Source organism: Sander vitreus, unplaced genomic scaffold (genome assembly GCF_031162955.1).
Source record: "Sander vitreus isolate 19-12246 unplaced genomic scaffold, sanVit1 ctg234_0, whole genome shotgun sequence".
NCBI lineage: Eukaryota > Metazoa > Chordata > Actinopteri > Perciformes > Percidae > Sander > Sander vitreus.
The window spans coordinates 237,501-247,500 of NW_027595412.1; the positions used below are offsets into that span (position 1 = coordinate 237,501).

A 10,000-nucleotide genomic window follows, 5' to 3' on the forward strand; every position below is an offset into this window, starting at 1 on the left:
CTGTCTGTCAGGTAGTCCGTGATCCAGGAGACTGTGGACGAACCGACACCCATCCTCTGCAGCTTCTCACCTAGCAGCAGTGGATGGATGGTGTTGAATGCACTGGAGAAATCGAAAAATATGATTCTCACAGTGCTGCCACCGCCATCCAGGTGCAAATGAGCTCGCTGCAGAAGATAGATGACAGCGTCGTCCACTCCCAGACGAGGCTGGTAGGCAAACTGTAGAGGGTCCAGAGAAGATCTCACCTGCAGCCTCAGGTAGGCCAAGACCAGCCTCTCCAGCACCTTCATCACATGGGATGTGAGAGCCACTGGGCGGTAGTCCCTGAGACCAGATTTCTTGGGGACCAGGACAAGGCAGGACGTCTTCACAGCAGCGGCACCCTCTGCAGGCTCAGGCTGAAGACATACTGGAGAACAGCAGACAGCTGACTGGCACAGGTCTTCAGGACCCTGGGGCTGATGCCATCTGGGCCGGCAGCCTTGCGCTGGTGAAGCCTCTCCAGCTGTCTTCTCACCTGGCCAGCAGGTGTGAATGAAAAGCAGGGGGGGGTGCTTGAAGTGTCTGTGGGGGAGATGAGATGTGCTGTAGTTGTGGGGGGAGTGAGCAGACCACAGAGGGGTGAGGGGTGAGGTGTGGGAGCAAGGGGGGGGGGGGTGTGGGGGGGTTGGTTGAGTGGTAGAAGAGGCAGGGCATGGCTGTGAGCTAAACCTGTTAAAGTAACAGTTCAGCTCGTTTGCTCTCTCATGGCTGCCTGGTGTTGGTCTTCTTCTACCCCCCCCCCCCACACCCGGTGATCTCTTTCATCCCTGTCCACACCTCCCTCATATTGTTCTCCTGTACACTGGCCTCCAGCTTCCTCCTGTAGGAGTTTTTACACTCCCTCAGTTAATCCCGTAGTTTGTGCTGTACTCCCCTCAGCTCCTGTCTGTCCCATGACCTGAAAGCTGTCCTCTTCTCATTCAGAAGCCCTTTCAGGTCACTGGTGATCCACGGCTTGTGAGTGGGTAAGCAGCGTGCAGTCTGGGAGGGCATGGTGACGTTCTCACAGAATTTGATGTATTCTGTGATGCAGTCTGTCATATTATTGATGTCCTCCCCATGTGGTTCACAGAGCACGTCCCAGTCTGTAGACTCAAAGCAGTCCTGCAGAGTCTCCTCAGCCTCCTGAGTCCACCTCCTCACAGTCCTTGTTTGGACAGGCTGCCGCTGTACAAGAGGAACATACTCAGGAGACAGCAAGACAAGGGTGTGATCTGATTTGCCAAGGGGGGCGGGGAGGGCAGTGGCACTGTACGCATCCTTGGCATTAGCATACAGGAGGTCCTTGTCTCTTGTGGGGCAGTTAACATATTGTTGAAAGTCCGGGAGGGATTTAGCCAGTGCAACATGATTAAAATCCCCAGTGATAACCATGAAGGCATTGGGCTGCTGCGTGGGGAGTTGTGAGACAGTGGTGTGGATGACGTCAGCAGCTGCCTCGGCATCAGCAGATGGTGGGATGTAAACAGCGATCACTATGGCGGACGTAAATTCCCTCGGGATATAATACGGGCGAAACCCCACAGCCAGCAGTTCAATGTCCGGGCAACAGAAACGTTCCTTCACGTTCACATGTCCGGGATTGCACCACTTTTCACTTACATACAGTGCAACCCCCCCTCCTTCCTTCTTACCGCTTTCTATAACGTCCCTGTCCACCCAAACCGTCAGAAAGCCGGGTACCGCCACGCCATGAACTCTCGGAACTCCCTCTGGGTCTTAATGAGCGCCGCCGGTTCGTCCGTCTTATTTCCCAGAGACCTACATTCCCCATAATGATCGCTGGGACGGCAGGCTTTGCTTTTTAATCCACCTCTGCAACCCCGGCGTCTCCTCTGTAGTTCCTTCGGTATTTCAGGCTTGTCCTCCGGCAGAAGAACAGGTCGACACAGCGCTATCAGCTGATCGCGTGTGTAAACAATAGTCCCGCTGCCTTGAGCGTAACACGCAGTTACAAAAGACGTCCAAAGTAAGAACAGAACCAAGAGAAAATTTTCGAAGTTGTCAGAAGCCATCTCTACACAGATGTTCTTAGTGACTATAAAAAAAGAACTGAACTTAAAGACCAAAAAACTAACTTAAAACACACAAAATACAGAAGTTTTTGAAGTAAGTTCCTTCCTGAGACTATTTAGCAGAGGCACCGTGGCTCTGTCCGGAGCTTAGCCCCGCCCACAATGATTGTGATTGGTTTAAAGAAATGCCAGTAAACCAGAGCACGTTGTTCTCCCATCCAGGAATGCTGCGTGGAGTAGACAGACCTTCCTCCGCAGAGCTGTGGAGGAGGGTCTGACTATAAGAGACTACTGAGCAGCATAAGCGTTTTTATCTTCTGTAAAGAGCCTGCTTAGCCTAGCTTAGCCTAGCTTAGCATAGCTTACCATACAGACTGTAAACAGGCCAAGGCTTACCTACCAATTAAAGCCATTAAAACCCCAAAAGTATGTAAAATGTGTTATACATGTAGCATTGTCCCTTTAAATACCACTCTACACCAGGGTGGACAAAATAAGAGAAACACCTAGCTGCTCTGTGTCAGCCTGGGACTACACCAGGGTGGACAAAATAAAAGGAACACCTAGCTGCTCTGTGTCAGCCTGTGACAGAGACTCGTTGATAAACATGTCTGCCGTCACGTTTCAGACAGAGTGGCACTGACGATACAGACACATTAATGCTGCCTTTGTTACTGTACTTTCTCTGGGAGTGGGGGGTGTGTCTCTGTGTGTGTCTCTGTGTGTGTGTCTGTGTGCGTCTGTGTGTGTGTGTCTGTGTGTGTGTGTGTGTGTGTGTGTGTGTGTGTGTGTGTGTGTGTGTGTGTGTGTGTGTGTGTGTACATGCCATCAGACATGAAATCATCACAGTGACGTGATGGCGAGCGAGGTCAGTCAGTCTCTGTTTTCACGTCCAGTTTTATCCTGCTGAGCGAGGACCAGCGTCTCCGTGGTTACAATGAACCCCCCCCCCAACACCTAAAAATATAATTAAAACCATGCTGTGTATTGTAAACAATACATACTTCAAATAAGTGTGTATGTAGTTAAACAATAGAATCACAAACACGACTAACAACGGGATTAAAGTTTAGATGTGAGTGACTCTTGTCTCCTGACTCCATTTCCCATCAGCCCCACAGCCTCAGTGAAGTCACGGCGTGATGATGTCACGGCTTGCTGACTCACCATTGAGCATGGCGAACCTCTTCAGGTCCTGGTAGGTGGCGAGTTCCTCGCTGGGACACAGAGACACACAGAGCGCCAACGAGCGGATCTTCCTCTGCACGATGTCGATGTTACAGGGGTCCAGGAAGAACACGAACCTGCAGGAAACAGACCTTCAGATTAAAAGCCTCTATGTTACAGGGGTCCAGGAAGAACACGAACCTGCAGGAAACAGACCTTCAGATTAAAAGCCTCTATGTTACAGGGGTCCAGGAAGAACACGAACCTGCAGGAAACAGACCTTCAGATTAAAAGCCTCTATGTTACAGGGGTCCAGGAAGAACACGAACCTGCAGGAAACAGACCTTCAGATTAAAAGCCTCTATGTTACAGGGGTCCAGGAAGAACACGAACCTGCAGGAAACAGACCTTCAGATTAAAAGCCTCTATGTTACAGGGGTCCAGGAAGAACACGAACCTGCAGGAAACAGACCTTCAGATTAAAAGCCTCTATGTTACAGGGGTCCAGGAAGAACACGAACCTGCAGGAAACAGACCTTCAGATTAAAAGCCTCGATGTTACAGGGGTCCAGGAAGAACACGAACCTGCAGGAAACAGACCTTCAGATTAAAAGCCTCTTTTGTTGGTTTTTATGTTGACAGGAGAAACCATGCCTTGGGCACCAACGTTAGTTTGGGCTCTGAAAGGCTTTAAAGGTAATTCCTTCAAATTAAGAGCCTCCAGTCAGATTAAAGGAACCAACAACCGGCATCTTTTAGTTCATCTAATTATAGCAGGTACCGCGACTCCTAATGAGTACAGAAACGTTAAAAATACTTTGAAAAAAACAACAAAATGTTGAACAAACGTCGGAGAAAACGACCAAATAAAAAACACCTTTTTAATGTTGAAAAAGCAACAAAACGCAGGAAATAAAACTTTTTAAAATGTTGAAAAAGGCGCCAGAACAGCTGAAATCTTGGCCCCAGATTGGTGCAGCTGTTGTCACGAGGCTCTGAATCTCTGAATGTGAGATTGAGAGATAGTGAAACGTGGGAGGAAATGTGAACAGAGAGTCTGCAGTGAACAACCTCCACACTCTTCTTCCACAACAACAACATGCTGGGATCAGCTGATCCTGTCAACAAACACCCACAGCCCTCCCTGAGTAAACACGTCCACGCTCAGCCCGACAGCACGTTTATATATCGTCCTGGTGTCCTCACGTCAACTCTGACCTGCTCTTTAAAAGACTATTTTACAGAGAGACAGTGGATAGACATGAGAGGGGAGAGAGATGGGACGACACGCAGCAAAGGGCAGCAGGTCGGACTCGAACACGCGCTGCTGCAAAGGACTCAGCCCACATGGGGCGCGCGCTCTTACTGGGTGAGCTGGACCAGTGATTCTCAACCACCGTGAGAGATCGTCCTGTGTGCCGTGGGAAATTATCCGATTTTACTTAACTGGTCCAACACATTTTTTTTTATTGAGTTACTGCAAATAATGTGCCACTGTTGTGCATCTGTGCCTGCAATGTGATGACTGGCAGAGACATGAAATACTGTTCTGTGTCAGTAGGTGGCAGTATAGCACAATAATGACCTTGTTGATTTAAGACAATGGAATTAACCAGGGGGTCAGCTTCTCCTCGGAGCTCGTAGCTCCTATGGAGCCATTCTGATGCTACCAAGCCATCACCTCCCGTTAGCATCCCGTTAGCATCCCGTTAGCATCCCATTGACTGCCATTCATTCTGCCGTCACTTTGACAGAGAATACCTTTACATCTGAAGCGTTTAAAGACTCTATTTGTCCGTTGTTTATTTCTAAAGAAACACGACGACGTATAAAAGGCTCCATTACCTTGTAGCTCACGTTATGGCTCCGTAATATGCCTTTGTGTGTGTTTTGGTGAGCCCAGAGGGAAGATATGGCACTTTAAAAGCAGCCTGCATGTACGGTGGCTAGCTAACGGTAGACTACAGAGAGAGCGGGATAGTTTTAGGTAGAGAGAAATTATTTCAGTCCACACATTAAGAGGAACCAAAATGAGGAACCAGTTGCATAGTGGAACCGGGTTTTGGTTCCCAACCCTAGCTGTAAGTTTTCTCTAGCCAGTCCCTCCAGAAAACGTGAACATGCCATCCCATAATTCAACGCATAATCAGCCAAAGTCTGCATATTTATTTCGGGGGCCGCATTTTTGCTGCATAAATTGCTGATTTCTGAACAAAATATGCAGGGCTTGCATGATGTCATAATCCCCACATTTTCGTTGCAAAAAAGTCACACATATCTATAGCAGCCATTTTCCCCTGTTGCCATGGGAACGTTATGACGTGACGTAATAACGTGACGTGAACATCATCTAAAAGCTGCAAACCCCGCGATGAAGCCACGATGACATCACAGTTTTAACAAGTTCCCACAATTTCATCGCATAAAACTGCATAAATATCCCGCTTATTCCAAAACGTGACGCATAATCAAGGATTTTAGCCCAAAACCATCACAAAAAAAACTCATTTTTCTGGAAGGACGGTTTAGCAGAGATAAGTAAACGGGGTTAGGGTTAGCCTAACCCTAATAACCCTAAGGACAACGAGAGACGGATCTTGGAGGTTGAGGATCGTTTCCATCAGCCCCAGAACAGAGAAGCATGGAGCTAACCTGCAGTACAGGAAGGAATAAACACGGGATACTTCTGTAAAGTACTCGTAGAGACGGTACTATCTGGGAGCAGGACGCTCCTCCTCCGAGACGCTCCCGGTGTGGTACGGCACGTGGTGGAGGACGGACCAAAACCAGAACACAGCGCAGACTAAGCTGTAATCAGCCTTAAAGGCCTGAGCCCAACAAGTACATTTAGACTGAAGCTTTTTAAAAGCCCAAATCTGTTTACAGCCCGATATTATTAAAATGTGTACACACACACACACACAGACGCACACACACACACACACACACAGACGACGCACACACACACACACACAGACGCGCACGCACGCACACACACACAGACGCGCACGCACGCGCACACACACACACAGAGAGAGAGAGTAAGACACACACACACACACACACTCACACAGAGAGAGAGAGACACACACACACACACAGACGCGCACGCACGCACACACACACACACACACACTCACGCAGAGAGACACAAACACACACACACACACACACAGACGCGCACGCACACACACACACACACACACACACACACACAGAGAGAGACACACACACACAGACAGAAGCGCACGCACACACACAGAGAGAGAGACACACACACACACACACACACACACACACACACACACAGACAGACGCGCACGCATGCACACACACGCAGAGAGAGAGAGAGAGAGACACACACACACACACACACACACAGACAGACGCGCACGCACGCACACACACACACAGACAGAAGCGCACGCACACACACACACACACACACACACACACACACACAGACGCGCACGCACACATACACACGCAGAGAGAGAGAGACACACACACACACACACACACACACACACACACACACACAGACAGACGCGCACCCACGCGCACACACACACACACGCAGAGAGAGAGAGAGAGACACACACACACCTCTTTAGCCTTTTGGGTTAGGGTTACCCTTTTTAAACACGTCAGACAAAACAATCTCCAGAGGCCAGCCTCCGTTTCACCTCCTCAGCAGCCATTTTCATGCTAAAACACGTCACCTGACTGCTCATTTACCACGCAACCCGGAGCGCGGCCCCAGCGCAGCCCCACCGTGGCCCCAGCGCAGCCCCCAGCGCGCCCCAGCGCGGCCCCAGCGCAGCCCCACCGCGGCCCCAGCGCAGCCCCACCGCGGCCCCAGCGCGGCCCCAGCACAGCCCCACCGCGGCCCCAGCACAGACGCCCAGCAGAGAACCAGATCCTGAAGGAACCATCAGCTCTGGTCCTGTAGCTAGGAACAGATAAAGATCTGACGGGCCGTTAGCCGGGACCATATGCTTTAGACCAGCGGTTCTCAGATAGGGTACATAGAAACATATGAACCTACTTCCTGTCTGTGTGGAGAACATATGAACCTACTTCCTGTCTGTGTGGTCGAGGCCGCTGAGCCGGACGCCTTCGATTGGCTCGTTGCGTTGACCACACGTGTTCCCGTAGCTGTCGTATCCAAAGACCAGACGAGCAGCTCCACCAGTCACGATGCTGAAGCCACAGATGCTGCCCTGCAGGACAGAGAGAGACAGGTTAGACAGACAGACAGGTTAGAGAGAGAGACAGGTTAGAGAGAGAGACAGGTTAGAGACAGATAGGTTAGAGAGAGAGACAGGTTAGACAGACGGACAGGTTAGAGACAGACAGGTTAGACAGATGGACAGGTTAGAGACAGACAGGTTAGAGACAGACAGGTTAGAGACAGACGGACAGGTTAGACAGACAGACAGGTTAGAGACAGACAGGTTAGACAGACGGACAGGTTAGAGACAGACAGGTTAGACAGATGGACAGGTTAGAGAGAGAGACAGGTTAGAGAGAGAGACAGGTTAGAGAGAGAGACAGGTTAGAGAGAGACAGGTTAGACAGACAGACAGGTTAGAGAGAGACAGGTTAGACAGATGGACAGGTTAGAGAGACAGACAGGTTAGAGAGAGAGAGACCGTTATTGACCAGTTTATATAGATATCAGAGTTATTAGGTATTATAGGGTGATATAATGACTATATAGGGTATCTAACACTGTTCCTTATAGGGTGATATAATGACTATATAGGGTATCTAACCCTGTTCCTTATAGGGCTGATATAATGACTATATAGGGTATCTAACACTGTTCCTTATAGGCTGATATAATGACTATATAGGGTATCTAACCCTGTTCCTTATAGGGTGATATAATGACTATATAGGGTATCTAACACTGTTCCTTATAGGGTGATATAATGACTATATAGGGTATCTAACCCTGTTCCTTATAGGGTGATATAATGACTATATAGGGTATCTAACACTGTTCCTTATAGGGTGATATGATGACTATATAGGGTATCTAACACTGTTCCTTATAGGGTGATATAATGACTATATAGGGTATCTAACCTTGTTCCTTATAGGGCTGATATAATGATTATATAGGGTATCTAACACTGTTCCTTATAGGGTGATATAATGACTATATAGGGTATCTAACTCTGTTCCTTATAGGCTGATATAATGACTATATAGGGTATCTAACCCTGTTCCTTATAGGAGTGATATAATGATTATATAGGGTATCTAACACTGTTCCTTATAGGGTGATATGATGATTATATAGGGTATCTAACTCTGTTCCTTATAGGGCTGATATAATGATTATATAGGGTATCTAACACTGTTCCTTATAGGGTGATATAATGACTATATAGGGTATCTAACTCTGTTCCTTATAGGGTGATATAATGACTATATAGGGTATCTAACCCTGTTCCTTATAGGCTGATATAATGACTATATAGGGTATCTAACTCTGTTCCTTATAGGGTGATATAATGACTATATAGGGTATCTAACCCTGTTCCTTATAGGGTGATATAATGACTATATAGGGTATCTAACCCTGTTCCTTATAGGCTGATATAATGATTATATAGGGTATCTAACCCTGTTCCTTATAGGGTGATATAATGACTATATAGGGTATCTAACCCTGTTCCTTATAGGGTGATATGATGACTATATAGGGTATCTAACACTGTTCCTTATAGGGTGATATGATGACTATATAGGGTATCTAACACTGTTCCTTAAGGTCTCCTAATAGGGTATGTAACATTGGTTGGGCTGAAAATGGCCCGAGTGCTGTTCTATGGGTCCATCCCTGTGGATATGGCTCTATTTGGAACGACAGCTTTTCTTCCAAATATGGTCTGCTCATGAATATTTAGATTAGCTGCACGCTTACTGGGTTGAGGAACCACATACACAAACATTGGAGACAAGACAGCAGGTCTCATTTTACCCACACAAACGCACGCACGCACGCACGCACGCACGCACGCACGGAGCGGAGAGTGAAGCCCTGCAAGCAGGGTTCAAGATTAACTTTTTCGTCCACCAGCCAAATGGCTAGTCACTGTTCACATTTCACCAGCCACTCAATAGAGTACCATTGTTTGTTTGGCTGGTGAGTGAAGATAGATACCAGCCACCTGCATATTTACCAGCATTTGGCTAGTAGATGGTGCTAATCTGGAACCCTGCCTGCAGTCCTCTGCCCCGCAGCGTTACATCCAAACTCCCGCTCCATTGTCCCATATACTCGTTCTAAACCCTTTTCTCTGGGCCAGTAGGCCAGAACACTGCATTTACCACCGTGGTTCATTTTCAGTATCCTTGAAAAACTTCCAAACTTTGCAGATTGTGGAGCTCCTGAAGTCCGACATATCTTACCAAATTTGCAATTAGCCATCCATTTTGGTAAAATGGCCCATATCTGACCTCTACATAGTTGCATCTCGTAATGGAATATCAGAGATCTGCGCGCCCTATTCAGAAGACTAGCTGACCTCAGATCAGTGGTGTAGCCTGTATAAATGTTGGGGTGTGACAAAGAGAGAGACTAGAGCCAGATGAGGAGGAGCCGCCGAGTTGACGTCAACTATCAGCTTTGTTGAGATTCTCCCGTTTTCAGCAGTAGTTGAACATGGTGAGATTTTGAGAGGAAAGAGGTGTCAGTGGGACTGAGGTTCTCTGTATGTCCTAGTTACCTCCAAACTGGCCTCATTACACTATGACAA

At 47.9% G+C, this 10,000-nt stretch overlaps 1 protein-coding gene across 2 annotated transcripts in view; it reads right to left on the reverse strand.

Moving 5' to 3' along the window:
• slc44a1b (solute carrier family 44 member 1b) overlaps nucleotides 1–10,000 on the reverse strand; it is a 32,513-nt gene that overhangs the window by 20,141 nt on the left and 2,372 nt on the right. For both annotated transcript variants that reach the window (XM_078244428.1, XM_078244427.1), the window contains exons 3-4: nucleotides 7,308–7,450; nucleotides 3,228–3,364 (exon numbers count right to left, since the gene is read on the reverse strand). In XM_078244428.1, the coding sequence (XP_078100554.1) occupies nucleotides 3,228–3,364; nucleotides 7,308–7,450 (280 nt within the window). The remainder of the gene's footprint in view (nucleotides 1–3,227; nucleotides 3,365–7,307; nucleotides 7,451–10,000) is intronic.